General features: G+C 37.8%; 1 protein-coding gene across 5 annotated transcripts in view; it reads left to right on the forward strand.

The window, feature by feature from the left end:
* The window catches only part of XRN1 (5'-3' exoribonuclease 1), a 112,952-nt gene that overhangs the window by 78,561 nt on the left and 16,391 nt on the right, over positions 1-18,000 (forward strand). For 3 of the 5 annotated variants that reach the window (XM_078070964.1, XM_078070981.1, XM_078070967.1), the window contains exons 32-36: positions 409-534; positions 5,501-5,609; positions 15,204-15,265; positions 17,285-17,395; positions 17,550-17,672. In XM_078070964.1, the coding sequence (XP_077927090.1) occupies positions 409-534; positions 5,501-5,609; positions 15,204-15,265; positions 17,285-17,395; positions 17,550-17,672 (531 nt within the window). The remainder of the gene's footprint in view (positions 1-408; positions 535-5,500; positions 5,610-15,203; positions 15,266-17,284; positions 17,396-17,549; positions 17,673-18,000) is intronic. The other 2 variants (XM_036096342.2, XM_078070985.1) reach the window with 1 other exon arrangement.

An 18,000-nucleotide genomic window follows, 5' to 3' on the forward strand; every position in this document is an offset into this window, starting at 1 on the left:
AAGGAAGCAGAAGCAAAAATCAGATTTCATAGGTAATCACTATTAATCTGCCCAAAATCAACTCCTCATAAGTAATAGCTGGTTTTTTAATCTGTTGGATTACTTTTGTGTAAGATGAAGATTTTAAAAATAAAATTGTTAAATGTTAGCTTGAATGAGATATCAGTACATTGGGAGATTTAAAAAAATCTGTTGGTAGGGATATTGATTTAGTATAATCTTCCATAACATTTGTCATGCTTTAAGACCATTTTCAGTCCAATAGAATATTTCTATGATGACTGTACTGAGCGCCAGAAAAAAAGAACTGAGATTTCAGATAATGGAAGTTAATATTCTATCTACTGCTAAATAACTTTAATGAATTTTTTATTTTTAATATAAATCTTTATTTTTTTCATGTTTCAGTTCCTTAAGAAGTTTTTTGTGCTTTGCCAGGTACCTACTAAAGATGATGATGAATTTTGCAACATTTGGCAGTCCTTACAGGGATCTGGAAAGGTTCAACACTTTCAGCCAACTCTACAAGAGAAAGTTAGTATACCTTGTTTGATAGACATTTAAATTAAAAAAACAAATTTACATTTTTCTTGTGAGTATGCAATGATTATTTTTTTCCTAAAATCTCATAAAATAGAATAACGGTTTTAATCATGAATTTTCATAAGTCTCTTCAGCCGTATATAAAAGTTTTTGGACTCATGAGAGGGAATATAGATAATTTTTCTTTTAAATCAGTTTGGATTTTATTTTAGCTGTTTGCAAAATCATAATAACTATATTTTAAATTCAACAAAGGCCTTAATGCACTTATTATTAACTAATTAATTTCCACTTGAATGTGGAGCTTTATGCTGGCACTTGGTTGTCTTAAATATGAATGAGCAAATTCACATTCCTTAATAGAGATTAAGAAGGGAAAAGAAATTCTGCTAAAAAGGTAGACTCAGACCAAAAAAAGGAAAAAGGTAAAGAATAAATTCCTACAACATTTTTTGCTAGTAACTGACCTATCTTCTCAGCTTTGGTCAAGAAAGAAAGAATATTCTCTCAAGTTTATAAACCAACAGCCTGCACCATGAAAGCCTCATTTATTCTAATGTCCTCCAGTGATGGTGACATTTTCAGAGTAGAGAGAAGAAAATAGCAAAGGAAATGATGGTAAAATAAACATAAAAAGTGAGAGTGACAAAATACATAGTTCTCTTCTGCTAATATGCTAAGTTTTTCTTAGATCATCCATAAATCCTTTCTATCTAAATGCAGTCTATATCCAGAATTTCAAACCCTCTTTTCCTCTCTAATTTATTTGATACCACTAACCATTCATTTTTTAGGAATGCTTCGTTATCATTCATTCATTTCATTAATTCATTCAGCATGTATTTATTGAGGGCCTATCATGTTCATTGTTCTATGTGATGAGAATATAGCTATAAACAAAAAAAAAAAGTCTGACCCTCAAACAAATTATATTCTGGGGAGGAGAGGACAAGTAGATTACATGGTATATTAGATGGTAATACAGAAGTTTGAGAAAAATTTCAGAGGGGGATAGAGAATGTTGGCGGGGCGGGGGGGGAGGCAAGGTTTTGCAGTTTTAAAGAGAATGATCAGGTAACATTTGAGTAAAGATTTGAATGAAATGAGGAGTAGAGTATGTAGATACCTGAGGTGAGGGTATTCCAGAGAAGTTCAAAGACCCTGTTGGGAAGACAATTCCAGGTGTACTCAAGGAAGAGAAAAAAGACCATTATGGCTTTTAATCAATAGGCTGAGTTGTAGGAACTGTAATTAGATACCATGCAGGACCTTCTGGGTCATTATAAGGACATTGTTTTTTACTCAGTGAAATGAGGAATCAGTGAAGGGTTTTGAGCAACAGAATGACATGATCTGATTTATATTTTAATAGGATCATTCTGTCTGCTATCTTAAGAATAGAATGTAGAGGAGTCAGGATAGAAACAGATTAGTTAGGAGACTACTGGAATCATCAAGATAGAGTTGATCCTGACTCGGACCAGAGTAGTAGGAGCCTGGAGAAGTGATCAAATTCTAGGCATATTTGGAAGGAATTGTCATCTAATGATGAATTGGATATAGGGTTAAGAGAGAAAAAAATGGATTAAAGAGTGTGACTCTTAAGGTCTTAGTAACTAAAAGGATAGAGTGGCTGTTACCTGAGATGGAGAAGATTGCAAGTCAAGTAGGTTTGTGGAGGAAGATCTGGAGTTCAATTTTGGTCATAGTAAGTTTGAGATATATATTAAGCATCTAAGTGGAGATACAGAGTTAGAAATTTGAGTAGAGGGGTGCCTGGGTGGCTCAGTTGGTTAAGTGTCTGCCTTCGGCTCAGGTCATGATCCCGGAGTCCAGGGATTGAGCCCCACGTCAGGCTCCCTGCTCAGCCAGGAGTCGTCTTCTCCCTCTCCCTCTGCTCCTCCCCCTGGTCGTGCTCTCTTGCTCACTTACTCTCTCAAATAAATAAATAAATAAAATCTTTTTTAAAAAAAAAAGATATTTGAGTAGAGATGTAGAGTTGGACATTGATTCTGATGGTTATGGAAGATGTCCAAGCTGGAGAGAGAAATTTGGGCATGTATGTGTGTATCTATATATCTCTATCTATTTATCTACATCCAAAGAAGTCTAATAACTTAGCCTTGGAGAATTCCATCCTTAAAGAGTCAGAGAGATTAGGTGAACCTGACAAACAAGATTGAGAGGGAATGGCCATTGTACAGGAAGAAGACCAGTAAAGTGTGGTGTTCTAGATGCCAAGTGAATGGATGTCAAGGAGAGTAATCAAGTGTGTCAAATGCTGGTGATGGATCAGTTAAAATGAAAACTGAGAATTGACCATAGAGTTTTGTATCTGAGGTCATTGGAAATCTTGACAAGAGCAGTTTCAGTAGAGTGGTAAGAGTGAAATACCAAGAAGAGTGTGTTTAAGAGAGAAGGGGAGAAGAAAAATTGGAGGTAGCAAATATAGGCAATTATTTCAAGGATTTATACTCTAAAAGGAAACATTACCCTGACTCCCCTCTTGCCTTTTGCTTTTTATTCAACTTCTTTCTTAACCTCTGTTTTTCCAGCCATTCAACTGGGCAGTATTTCACTGAACAATAGTTTTTTTTCTCCCCCTTTTGTTTTATCATTTGGTGACATTGGCTCTTACCTTGCTGCTAATTTAACCACTCAGTGTATGTGTTCCATACCTCTCAATCAGGATCAATCTAAGCCAGTATCTCCAACTTCCTAGAAGACAGGTATAGACAGACACCCCACCATCACCTCAGCCGAAAGATGTCTTAGAATTCACCTCATCTGAAGCTTCTTACCCTTATTTCTAACACTACCATTTCCCCAGGCACATAATCTGAAAAGCATGGAGTAAAAACTTTTTCCTTTTTCCCCTCTATTTTTTTTTTTTTTTTTTTTTTTTTTTTTTGCAGTGAGATTCGAAATCTTTTTATTTCTTGGCAGTTCTCACAACTGGGCCTTAGATGGTCATCCTAAACCTAGATTAACCTCCTATCTGTGCTTCCTGCTTCTTGCCTCTTTCCTTTTTAGTCCTTCTTACATAGTACTGTTTGACGTATCTTTCCTAATGATCTTTCTTGGTGATCCTTTCACCTGTGTTGGCCCAATGGCATTATTGGGCAAAATATCTAATTAATAAGAGCTTCTGGATTTGAACTTAGTTTGTTCCCTGAGGCACTGTGGTATGATAAATCTGGTACTGGACTCAGAATCAGGAAATCAGGTTTGGTGACTCAAATTGAGCAACTCTAATTTCCTTGGGCCTCTGTGGCCTCATATGCAAAATTAAGGCACTAGACTAGATGACCTCTTTTCCAGCCCGAAAAGAATGTTATTCTTGGGGCGCCTGGGTGGCTCAGTCGTTAAGCGTCTGCCTTTGGCTCAGGTCATGACCCCAGGGTTCTGGGATCAAGCCCCGCATAGGGCTCCCTGCTCGGCGGGAAGCCTGCTTCTCCCTCTCCCACTCCCTCTGCTTGTATTCCCTCTCTTGCTGTGTCTTTCTCTGTCAAATAAATAAATAAAATCTTAAAAAAAAAAAAAGTTGTGTTTTTTTTTTTTTTAAGATTTTACCTATTTATTAGAAGGAGCACGAGAGTGGGGTGAGGGGCAGAGGGAAAAGCAGACTCCCCCTGAGCAGGAAGCCCGATGTGGGGCTTAATCCTGGCCCTCTGGGATCATGACCTGAGCCAAAGGCAGGCGCTTAACCAACTGAGCTTCCCAGGTGCCCCAAAGAATGTTATTCAAATATTATAGAATGTATAGGGCTCTCTGTTCAGTACTAGTGGAATTCAACCTCAACTGAAACTAGTATCTAACTCTACCTAATTCTTATATAAAGTATATCCAACTCCTTGGTAAAATGGTCTGTTCTAGTAAGATTGGTCTCTTTATTTTCCCTTTCCCACAAGTAGATGATTCCCATTTCAGGTTATGTGTTCTTACTGTTCCTTCCACTTTCCTCTCTCACTACCAAAATTCCCCTAGATCTCCAGCAAGGTCTGCTAGTCATTTTACTGCCTATTGCCTTGAGATGGAACTCAACACTTGATACTATATTTTCTCAGAATCTTCTGCATGTTGCTCCTGGTATTGGGTGCTATTTCGTTATTTATATTAACTAAACACTGTCATGTTGTATTTCCTCCTATACATACCAAGAATTATGAGCCACCACATATATCACTTAAATCCGTGAAGCATTAATAAGCAACCTGGTATTCATCTGATAAGCACATTCTAGACAACTCAACATGATTTTTTAAAAAGTATTCAAGCTTCTGGAAAAGGTGAAACTATGGAGACAGTAAAAAGATCAGTGGTTGCCCGGAGGTTAGGGGGAAGATCAATAGGCAGAGCACAGAAGCTTTTTAGGGCACTGAAAATAATCTGTATGATACTCTAATGGTGGGTACATGTCATTATACGTTTGTCTGAACACATAGAATGTACAACACCAAGAGTGAACCCAATGTAAACTGTGGCCTTTGAGTAATAATGATGTGTCAGGATTGGTTCATTGATTATAGTAAATGTACCACTCTGGTGGAGGATGTTGATAATGGAGAATGCCATACATGTGTAGAGACAGAAAGGATATGAAATATCTCTGTACCTTTCTCTCAGTTTTGTTGTAAACCTAAAACTGCTCTTTAAAAAGTCTTTTTTAAAAAACTTTAAGTCTTTATTGACAAAATATGACAATGTGAGTAATAAATAGCTTTATGTAGATATCAAATAGAACAACCCAAAAACTATACCCAAAACTAGAATATTTTCTAATTAAACTTCTGGATACTTTTTCTCTGATATGGTACTGTGAACATGGGTTTTAGAGTTAGAGCTCAAGTGTCAGCTCTCCTATTATTTAGTTCTACAACCAAATACTCTATCTCTTTGAGGAAAAGTAGTTATAAGAGTTTGTTTTTAAATCATTTATAAGAATTTTAACTTTCAGGTTGCAGTTCTACCTCAAGAAGTAAGTCAAGTAACTCAACATCATAAATCTGGCTTTACTGACAACAGTGTTAAATGTCAGCAAAGAAAACATGAGCCTCACAGAAAATGTAAGTTTAAAGTTAAAAATACACTTACGATGCTGCTTCCTTTTTTATTAACTACAACAGTTTTATTGAGTTATAATTCACATACCATAAAATTCATGTTTTGAAGTATTTAATCAGTGATTTTTTTGGTGTTTTCACAAAGTTGTACAACCTATGCCACTATCTAAATTTAGAACATTTTCTTTACCCCCAAAAGAAACATACCTATTAGCAGTCATTCCTCCAGCCCTGGCAACCATTAATTTACTTTCTGCCTCTATGGATTGACCTGTCTGGACATTTCATATCATCATAAAATTTGTGACTTTTTGTGACTGGCTTCTTTTACTTGGCATAATGAACACAAGGTTCATCCATGTTGTAGTATGTATCAGTGCTTCATTCCTTTTTTTTTTTTTTGCAATCCTTTTTTTTTTTAATTTTTTATCGTTATGTTAATCACCATACATTACATCATTAGTTTTTGATGTAGTGTTCCATGATTCATTGTTTGTGCATAACACCCAGTGCTCCATGCAATATGTGCCCTCTTTAATACCCATCACCAGGCTAACCCATCCTCCCACCCCCCTCCCCTCTAGAACCCTCAGTTTGTTTCTCAGAGTCCATCATCTCTCATGGTTCATCTCCCCCTCAGATTCCCCCCTTCATTCTTCCCCTCCTGCTATCTTCTTTTTTTTTTTTTTTAACATATATTGTATTATTTGTTTCAGAGGTACAGATCTGTGATTCAACAGTCTTGCACAATTCACAGCACTCACCATAATACATACCCTCCCCAATGTCTATCACTCAGCCACCCCATCCCTCCCACCCCTCACCACTCCAGCAACCCTCAGTTTGTTTCCTGAGATTAAGAATTCCTCATATCAGTGAGATCATATGATACATGTCTTCCTCTGATTGACTTATTTCGCTCAGCATAACACCCTCCAGTTCTATCCACGTCGTTGCAAATGGCAAGATCTCATTCCTTTTGATGGCTGCGTAATATTCCATTGTATATATACACCACATCTTCTTTATCCATTCATCTGTCGATGGACATCTTGGCTCTTTCCACAGTTTGGCTATTGTGGACATTGCTGCTATAAACATCGGGGTGCACGTACACCTTTGGATCCCTACATTTGTATCTTTGGGGTAAATACCCAGTAGTGCAATTGCTGGATCATATGGTAGCTCTATTTTCAACTTTTTGAGGAACCTCCATACTGTTTTCCAGAATGGTTGCACCACCTTGCATTCCCACCAACAGTGTAAGAGGGTTCCCCTTTCTCCGCATCCCCGCCAACATCTGCCGTTTCCCGACTTGTTAATTTTAGCTATTCTGACTGGTGTGAGGTGATATCTCATTGAGGTTTTGATTTGGATTTCCCGATGCTGAGCGATGTTGAGCACTTTTTCATGTGTCTGTTGGCCATTTGGATGTCTTCTTTGGAAAAATGTCTGTTCATGTCTTCTGCCCATTTCTTGATTGGTTCATTTGTTCTTTGGGTGTTGAGTTTAAGAAGTTCTTTATAGATTTTGGATACTAGCCCTTTATCTGATATGTCATTTGCAAATATCTTCTCCCATTCTGTCAGTTGTCTTTTGGTTTTGTTGACTGTTTCTTTGCTGTGCAAAAGCTTTTTATCTTGATGAGGTCCCAATACTTCATTTTTGCCCTTGCTTCCCTTGCCTTTGGCAATGTTTCTAGGAAGAAGTTGCTGCGGCTGAGGTCAAAGAGGTTGCTGCCTGTGATCTCCTCTAGGATTTTGATGGACTCCTGTCTCACATTTAGGTCTTTCACCCATTTTGAGTCTATTTTTGTGTGTGGTATAAGGAAATGGTCCAGTTTCATTCTTCTGCATGTGGCTGTCCAATTTTCCCAACACCATTTCTTGAAGAGACTGTCTTTTTTCCATTGGACATTCTTTCCTGCTTTGTCAAAGATTAGTTGACCATAGAGTTGAGGGTCCATTTCTGGGCTCTCTATTCTGTTCCATTGATCTATGTGTCTGTTTTTGTGCCAGTACCATACTGTCTTGATAATGACAGCTTTGTAATAGAGCTGGAAGTCTGAAATTGTGATGCCGCCAGCTTTGCTTTTCTTCTTCAACATTCCTCTGGCTATTCGGGGTCTTTTGTGGTTCCATACAAATTTGTTTGGTATGGAACCAAACAAATGGATTATTTGTTTCATTTCTTTGAAAAAAGTTGATGGTATTTTGATGGGGATTGCATTGAATGTGTAGATTGCTCTAGGTAGCAATGACATCTTCACAATATTCTTCCAATCCATGAGCATGGAATGTTTTCCCATTTCTTTGTGTCTTCCTCAGTTTCTTTCATGAGTATTTTATAGTTTTCTGAGTACAGATCCTTTGCCTCTTTGGTTAGATTTATTCCTAGGTATATTAAGGTTTTGGGTACACTTGTAAATGGGATCGACTCCTTAATTTCTCTTTCTTCTGTCTTGTTGTTGGTGTATAAGAATGCCACTGATTTCTGTGCATTGATTTTATATCCTGCCACTTTACTGAATTCCTGTATGAGTTCTAGCAGTTTTGGGGTGGAGTCTTTTGGGTTTTCCACATAAAGTATCATATCATCTGCAAAGAGTGAGAGTTTGACTTCTTTGCCGATTCGGATGCCTTTTATTTCTTTTTGTTGTCTGATTGCTGAGGCTAGGACTTCTAATACTATGTTGAATAGCAGTGGTGATAGTGGACATCCCTGCCGCGTTCCTGACCTTAGGGGAAAAGCTCTCAGTTTTTCCCCATTGAGAATGATATTCGCTGTGGGTTTTTCATAGATGGCTTTTATGATATTGAGGTATGTACCCTCTATCCCTATACTCTGAAGAGTTTTGATCAAGAAAGGATGCTGTACTTTGTCAAATGCTTTTTCTGCATCTATTGAGAGGATCATATGATTCTTGTTCCTTCTTTTGTTAATGTATTGTATCACGTTGATTGATTTGTTTGCAGTCCTTTTTATGGCTGAATAATAGTCCATTCTATGAATACTACATTTTGTTTATCCATTCATCCATTGATGGACATTTGGGTTGTTTCCACTTTGGGGCTATAATAAATAATGCTGCTGTGAATATCCATGTAGAAGTTTTTGATTGAACATATGTTTGCAGTTCTCTTGGGTATACATCCAAATGAGTAGAATTAGTCATATGTTAACTCTGTGTTTAACTTTTTATGGAACTACCAAACTGTTTTCCAACTGCTGTTTCCCACCAGCAATATATGAGAGTCCAATTTCTCCACATCTTCCATTAATACTTGTTATTGCCCATCTTTTTTATTACAGCAGCCCTGGTAGGTGTAAAGTGAAATCTCTTTGTGGTTTTCATTTGTGAATCATTAATGACTAATAACATTGGGCATCTTTTCATGTGCCAGTCGGCAGTTTGTACATATTCTTTGGAGAAATGTCTATTCAAGTCCTTTGCTCATTTTTGAGTTATTTTTCTTTTCGTCCTTGAGTTGTGTGAGTCCTTTACATCTTCTGTATATAACGTGCATATTCAGATATTTGATTTGCAAATATGTGCTGTCATTCTGTGGGTTGTCTTTTTAACTTTATAGTATCCTTGAAACAAAAGTCTTTAATTTTGATCAATTCTAATTTATCTTTTCTACTTTTTCTTTGATTACTTGTGCTTTAGGTGTCATATCTAAGAAACCATTACATAATCTAAGGTCACAAAGATATATACCTATCTTTTCTTCTAAGAGATTTGTAGTTTTAGCTCTTATATTTAGGTCTTTTTTCCATTTCTGAGTGTTTGTATATGGTATGAGGTAGGGGTCCATATTCATTCTTTTGCATGTGGATAGCTAGTTGTCTCAGCACCATTTGCTGAAAGACTGTTCTTTTCCCATTGAATTCTCTTGGCAACCCATTGAATTTTCTTGGCACCCTTGTTATAAATCAATTGACTATAGATGTATGGGTTTATTTCTGACCTCTCAATTCTGTTCCACAGATCTATATGCCATCCTTATGCAAAGAACACACTATCTTAATTATCATAGCTTTGTTGTAAGTTTTGAAATTGGGAACTTTGAGTCCTCCAGCTTTGTTTTTCTTTTTCAACATTGTTTTTGTCTGTTCTGATCTCTTGCATTTCTGAATGAATTATAGGATCACCTTGCCTATTTCTGTGAAAATGGCAGCTGGAATTTTTATAGAGATTACGTTGAATCTGCAGATCATTTTGGAGAGCATTGTCCTCTTAACAATATTAAGTCTTCCTATCCATGAACGTAAAATGTCTTTCCATTTATTTGTCTTCTTTAATTTCCTTCAATGATGTCTTGTAGTTTTCAGTGTACAAGTCTTACATCTTTTAAAAAAATTTATTCCTAGTATTTTATTATTTTTAATGCTATTTATTGTCAGTGGAACTGTTTTTTTTTTTTTCAAGATTTTATTTTTTTAGAGAAAACAGGGGGAGGGGCAGTGGGGGAGGGAGAGGGAGAGAATCTCCAGCAGACTCTGCACTGAACATGGAACCCAATGCGGAGCTCAGTCCCACAACCCTGAGATCATGACCTGAGCCAAAACCAAGAGTCAGACACTTAACCGACTGAGCCACCCAGACACCCCTATTGTCACTGGAACTGTTTTCTTAATTGGTGGTTGGGGGTGGATTGTTCAGTCCTGTTTATAGAGATAAAGCTGACTTTTGTATATTGATCTTATATCCTGCTACTTTGCTGAACTTGTTTATTAGCCCTAATTTTTTGTGGCTTTGGCAAATAGCAATAGTGTTACTTCTTCTTTTTCTTACCTGATTGCTGTAGCTAAAACCACCAACATAATGTTGAATGGAAGTAGTGAGAGTGAACAGTTCACCCTTGTTTTGATCTTAGGGGTAAGCTTTCAATCTGTGAGCATTAAGTGTAATGTTAGCTGTGGGTTTTGGTAAGTGCCCTTTATTAGATGAGGAAGTTCCTTTCTATTCTTTGGTTGTTGATTTTGCCCCCCTTGGAGGGATATTAGATTTTGTCAGTTGCTGTTTCTGTGCTTAATTAATATGGTAGATTCCATTGATTGTTTTTATGTTGAACCAACCTTGCATTCTTGGAATAAATCCTACCAGGTCTTGGTGTTTAATTTTTTTTATATGCTACAGGATTTGATTTGCTAGTATTTTGTTGAGGATTTTATTTTAGCATTTATATTCATAGAGGATATTTGTCATTTTATTTTATTGTGATATCTTTGATTGTGAAATCAGGGTAATACTGACCTTACAGAATGTGGGGAATAACACTGTGGAAGAGCTCAGCCTCATTCTGATCTCTCTGGTGGCTGCCAGGTTATTGGTTTCCACCAAAAAGTGCTGGCTGCTATTTTTCAAGGCTACTTAGAGTTGTAGAGTAGGGATTGAGACTATGGCAAGTTAAACCATAAAGCTCACTGTTTTGAGAGTCAGTCTTTTTTCTTGAATAAATACCCCCCAGATTGCTACAGGCCTTTGATTAATTTCCATAACTCTAAAAATTTGGATTCGGGTAATTTATGCCCATTTTCTTGTTGCTTTTATGGAGGACAGAATTTTTATTTTATTTTTTTTTATTAACATAATGTATTATTTGTTTCAGGGGTACAGGTCTGTGATTCATCAGTCTTACACAGTTCACAGCACTCACCATAGCACATACCCTCCCCAGTGTCCATCACCCAGCCACCCCATCCCTCCCACCCCCCTCCACTCCAGCAACCCTCAGTTTGTTTCCTGAGATTAAGAGTCTCTTATGGTTTGTCTCCCCCTCCGGTTTCATCTTGTTTCATTTTCCCCTCCCTTCCCCTGTGATCCTCTGTCTTGTTTCTCAAATTCCTCATATCAGTGAGATCATATGATACTTGTCTTTCTCTGATTGACTTATTTCGCTTAGCATAATACCCTCTAGTTCCATCCATGTTGTTGCAAATGGCAAGATTTCATTTTTTTTCTGATGGCTGCATAATATTCCATCGTATATATACACCACATCTTCTTTATCCATTCATCTGTCGATGGACATCTATGCTCTTTCCATAGTTTGGCTATTGTGGACATTGCTGCTATAAACATTGGGGTGCACATGCCCCTTCGGATCACTGCATTTCTGTCTTTGGGGTAAATACCCAGTAGTGCAATTACTGGGTCATAGAGTAGCTCTATTTTCAATTTTTTGAGCAACCTCCATACTGTTTTCCAGAGTGGCTGCCCCAGCTTACATTCCCACCCACAGTGTAGGAGGGTTCCCCTTCCTCCGCATCCCCGCCAACATCTGTCATTTCCCGACTTAATTTTAGCCATTCTGACTGGTGTGAGGTGGTATCTCATTGAGGTTTTGATTTGGATTTCCTTGATGCCGAGTGATGTTGAGCACTTTTTCATGTGTCTTTTGGCCATTTGGATGTCTTCTTGGCAGAAATGTCTGTTCATGTCTTCTGCCCATTTCTTGAATGAATTATTTGTTCTTTGTTGAATTTGATAAGTTCTTTATAGATTTTGGATACTAGGCCTCTATGGAGGACAGAATTTTTAAAGGTCCTTACTCTGACGTTTTTGCTGATGTCCCCTCACTACTTTTTGAATAAATTTTGTTCAGCGTAATCTAGTTACCTTTTTGTGTGTAAACACTTGCCTATTAAGTTACTCTAACCTATATTATAATTTTTTATTAAAAATATGTATATTTTGTTGTTAATATTTCTTACATAATTTATATATTTTTACTTATTTAGTCCTTTAGTAGTGTTTACTATGTTTCAGGCACAGTAGGGAATGCAGATACAGAGATGAGAATCTTCATCTTGCAGTTAGTTTCTCTCTTTTTTTTTTTTATTTTTTATTTTTTATTTATTTATATGACAGGAGAGACACAGCGAGAGAAGGAACACAAGCAGGGGGAGTGGGAGAGGGAGAAGCAGGCTTCCTGCAGAGCAAGGAGCCCGATGCGGGGCTCGATCCCAGGACCCCGGGATCATGACCTGAGCCGAAGGCAGATGCTTAACAACTGAGCCACCCAGGCGCCCCGTTAGTTTCTCTCTTGATCAGAATATTCCCAAATTGCTGCAAATTGCTCTTTGTGTTCAAAATATGACTCATTTGTTATTCATTTATTTATTCAGCTTCTATCTATTGAGCTGTATATACAAAGTACTGTTTTAGGTGCTAGGGTTATATGACTGAACCAGACAGACAAGTTTTCCAGCCTAATGGACTTTACATTCTAAGATGGAGACTGATAATAGGCAAAAAAACCCCAAAAAACAAACAAACAAAACTATCCAATAAATTCCATAATGTGTAGTAATGATAGTGCTATGATGAAAAATAAAGCAGATTAAAAGTATAGGTGGGGGGGGGCTCCTGGGTGGCTCAGTCGTTAAGCGTCTGCCTTCGGCTCAGGTCATGATCCCAGGGTCCTGGGATCGAGCCCCGCATCGGGCTCCCTGCTCAGCGGGGAGCCTGCTTCTCCCTCTCCCGCTGCCTCTCTCCCTGCTCATGCTCTCTCTCTGTATCTCTGTGTCTCAAGTGAATAAATTAAAAAAAAAAAAAAATTAAAAAAAAAAAAGTATAGGTAGGGGGGTGTTTTATAGAATGGTCAAGGAATGCCTCTCTGAGGACATAACATTTGAGCAGAGACCCAAATAAAGGGGAGTGGAATGGGATAAAGTATGCAAAACATTTGCTGAAGAGCTTTCCAGCAGAGGAAATAATCATGTGCAGAGTCCTGAGTCTAATTTATTATATTGTATACATGCATGTATTTTATGTGTGTGTATATATATATATGTTACATATAGTATAAGAATGGCCTTTTTTTTAAGATTTATTTATTTGAGAGAGAGAAAGAGCATGAATGGCGGGAAGGGGCAGAGGGAGAGAAGCAGACTCCCCACTGAGCATGGAGCCTGATGACGCAGGACTCGATCCCACGATCCCATGACCACAGATCATGACCCAAGCCGAAACCAAGAGTTGGATGCTCAACCAACTGAGCCACCCAGGCACCCCAAGAATGGTCTTTTTAAATATTTTTCTAAAAAGCTATTTTCCGGGGCGCCTGGGTGGCTCAGTCGTTAAGCGTCTGCCTTTGGCTCAGGTCATGATCCCAGGGTCCTGGGATCGAGCCCCGCATCGGGCTCCCTGCTCAGCGGGAAGCCTGCTTCTCCCTCTCCCACTCCCCCTGCTTGTGTTCCCTCTCTCGCTGTGTCTCTGTCTGTCAAATAAACAAAATCTTAAAAATAAATAAATAAATAAAAAGCTATTTTCCAAAAAAAAATTGTGGTTTTATAACTTTGGTTCAGTTTGATAACTGCTAAACTATTATTTGCACAAGTATCTATATGTTATTTTTGTTTCTTTTACATTTTAACTATAGATTAATGTCCCTATAAATCTGATAAATATAGCTTAAAGATTTTATATTTAATTGAAATGTGTTGTGATTTTTCTTCAAATTATTATTTACATGAATGTGTGTAAACTACATTATTTGGAATTCCAATTAGTTTTATTGTGTGTGTGTCTCAACAAGGGCTTAATGTCAATACATGTTAACTTGCTTTTTCATATCCTCCTTTTTGCAAGATTACATCCTTCCTTTTCTTCCTTACCTCCCTTACCTCCCTTTCCTCTCCTCCCCTTCCCTTTTTATTTCCCCCCTTCTGTTCCCTGTCTTCCTATCTTTGTTCATTTCTTCCCTTCTCTCTTCATCCCATCCCTTCCCTCCTTCCCATCCCTTTTCCCTGCTTCTTTTCTCACCCTCTTTCCTCCTTTGTTCCTTCCTCCCTCCTTTTTTCTTTTTTTCCTTTCTTCCTTCCTCTTTTCTTTTCTTTTTTTTTTTTAGATTTTATTTACTTATTTGACAGAAAGAGAGAGCACAAGCAGGGGGAGCAGGAGAGGGAGAAGCAGGCTCCCCGCTGAGCAGGGAACCCAATGCAGGGCTCAATCCCAGGACGTTTAACCAACTGAGCCACCCAGGCACCCCTCTTCCTTCCTTTTCTAATTTATCCTTTTCATTTTTCCTACCATTTTCCCAATTTCCCCTTAACAGGAATAATAAAATAGCTTCCTAGTTTTTCTCTTACTCTCCTATCTATTCAATAAGCCACTGCCATATTTTAATCTCCCTAAAACACAATTCTGATCAGATCACTACTTGCTCAAAACGTTTCTGTGATTGGTTGCCCTTTGCCTACCAGATTAGCTCCATTATACTCCTTGACCTCCAGTGCAACTAGTCTATTTAAGAGTTCCATAAATACATTCCATGTTTTTTGCTTCCATTTCTTTTCTCCTATTATTTCCTTTGCCTGGAATGCTTAGCCTCCTACTCTGCCCTTTGCAGACTTACCTACTTGGAGACTCAATTACATGTCACCTTTCCTTTTCCCTTATTGTTGTTATCTGTGAGTATCTCTTCTGTTCCTCTACAGGTTTTTCAAAATGAGGGTCTTTGTCTTCTTAGAATTCTTTGAATGTTCAAAACAGCAACATAGTGCCTTGCTGTGGCAAATATATGGTAAATTTAACTGCTTTGTAGCAATATTTTTCACTTACCAAAATTCCTATTTTCTTGTTTTTAGTTAAAGAAGAGTGTAAGAGTCCTAAAACTGAGAGTCGATTACAAAAAATGTCAAATAAGCAGGTAAGCTATCTTAAATCATATTTCTAGTAGCCAACTTTTTGTTACAATTGGTAGCTCTGTGGCATCTGAATTTTGCAGCCCAAATCCATAAGGTGGGGGCTCCTGGGTGGCTCAGTCATTAAGCATCTGCCTTCGGCTCAGGTCATGATCCCAGGGTCCTGGGATCGAGCCCCGTATCGGGCTCCTTGCTCCGCGGGAAGCCTGCTTCTCCCTCTCCCACTCCCCCTGCTTGTGTTCCCTCTCTCGCTGTGTCTCTCCCTGTCAAATAAATAAAATCTTTAAAAAAAAAAAAAAAAAAAAAAATCCATAAGGTGTGTGACAAGAAGGTTGCTGAAGTATAGCAACTGCCTGACTTGGATGGGAGGTTACACAACTAGAGTCAGGGTTTGGCACTACACACACACACACACACACACACACACACACGTATATATACATACATATATATTTAATAGTTGGGTGGCCTTGAGCAATTCACTATACCTCTCACAGCCTCAACTATCTTCATCTTTAAAATGGAGTAAAAATAGATCACTTGTCTCAGTCCATATATGTGGTCTATATATACATACCATACCTACATACATACGAACATACCTACATACATGAATGTATGTATATATGTATAAAATTTGTGGAAATAATGTGTATGTATTCAGTGAACCATTCAGATCAACATAGCAAAGTTAATGGTTAATTCTGTGGAGTAGCTTGGTAGGAGGAAGCTGAGATCATTTATGTTTTACTTTGTTTTTTTTTTTTTTAAAGATTTTATTTATTTATTTGAGAGAGAGAGAGAGAGCACATGAGAGGGGGAGGGCCAGAGGGAAACGCAGACTCCCCGCTGAGCAGGGAGCCCGATGCGGGACTCGATCCTGGGACTCCAGGATCATGACCTGAGCCGAAGGCAGTCGCTTAACCAACTGAGCCACCCAGGCGCCCTATGTTTTACTTTGTATAGTCTCTGCTGATTGATAAGGAGAATATACACATTTTTTTTTTAAAGATTTATTTATTTATTTGAGAGAGCGAGAATGAGAGAGTACACAAGAGTGGGGAGGGTTAGAGGGAGAAGCAGGCTCCTTGCTGAGCAGGGAGCCCGATGCGGGACTCAATCCAGGGACTCCAGGATCATGACCTGAGCCGAAGGCAGTTGCTTAACCAACTGAGCCACCCAGGCACCTGAATATACACATTTTATAATCAAAGAATAACAAATTTTTACTCTAAAAACATTCACGTACACTTATAGTATATGTATTTTCTATATGCATATTATTGTCATACAAAGTTTTTTAAAAATTAGATCTCTTATAAGCTAGTAATGTATCAAATTTATAAAAGACATCTTAGCAGAATATTCAGCACATAACAGGGTCTCAGTAAATGGAACCCATTAATATTTAGATACCAGGAAATGGTTGACTTTTAAGGCCCTCCTTTTCTGAAACTCTTAGCTATAATTTCCTTTCTTCTAGAGAAGGGATTTATAAACTTTTTTATGGATTCTTTCTCAGAATAATTTTTTTTTTTTAAGATTTTATTTATTTATTTGACAGAGAGAGACACAGCGAGAGAGGGAACCCAAGCAGGGGGAATGGGAGAGGGAGAAGCAGGCTTCCTACTGAGCCGAGAGCCCAATGCCGGGCTCGATCCCAGGACCCTGAGATCATGACCTGAGCCGAAGGCAGAGGCTTAACAGCTGAGCCACCAGGCGCCCCAGAATAATGTTTTTAATGCTAAAATAAAATACATAAGATTTGAAAGAAAATTAATTATATTGAAATACAATTAGAATCACCTCTATTGCCTACATTCATAATTGAAGGAAAACTTCTAAATTCATATAGAAGTTAATGAAGATAAAGATCTAAGTTTTTTCCTCATCCAAGTTTATAGGTCCCCTTCTTATGATATAAAAGAAAATGGCACATAAAAAATTGGCAGCAATTTACTTACAACACTATTAAGTAACAGCTATTTTATTTGCACAGAAAGCTCATTCTTACTCTTTTATAGATGCTTGGAGGGCCTGCCAAATGTAATATTAAGCTATTGAAGAGAAATGAAAGTGCAGAAGTGTCAGAAAACCAGAAGGTTGTGACCAGTTACCCAAATGCTATTGATAAGGTAAAAGACCATTTATTCAATTTCTCTTCCCAAACTTTAGCACCTGGGAAGATGATTAAGTGAACATTAAATGATCATTTTTGTACCTAAAATTCTTAACTTTTTCCATGTCCTTATATTTTCATCTTCATGCACAAAATATTTATTCTTTTAGCCTAACCCTGGAATTGAGAACTTTTTAGCATCCTTGAATATCTCCAAAGAAAATGAAGTACAGTCATCTCATCATGAAGAGCCTCCAAGTGAAGAACTTTTGTCACCACAATCATTTGCTATGGTTCGTATTTTGTAGGAGCTTTTACACTATAGTAATTTCACTGTTGTGGCCTATGCATACATGCCCCATGCAACTGTTAAAACAGTTTTGTCTCCCGTGTACTGGTGTGTTACATCATTATTGTCATTTTGTGAGGAAAACCAGGCTGCCCTGGGCAATTTAGCTGTTTGTTTGTTTTCCTCTTTAAACCATATAGCTCCCTTGCTTTTCAAACATTGCTACCAGGCAATTTGGTTAGGTTAAGCAGAAGGATTAAGTATTGTTTCTATGGCAGGAAATGTGGGTATTTTTTTTCAACTCTAGACTGTTGATTTTGCTTAATTCCTTT

This window comes from Halichoerus grypus, chromosome 1, assembly GCF_964656455.1.
Source record: "Halichoerus grypus chromosome 1, mHalGry1.hap1.1, whole genome shotgun sequence".
In the NCBI taxonomy this organism is placed as follows: Eukaryota; Metazoa; Chordata; class Mammalia; order Carnivora; family Phocidae; genus Halichoerus; species Halichoerus grypus.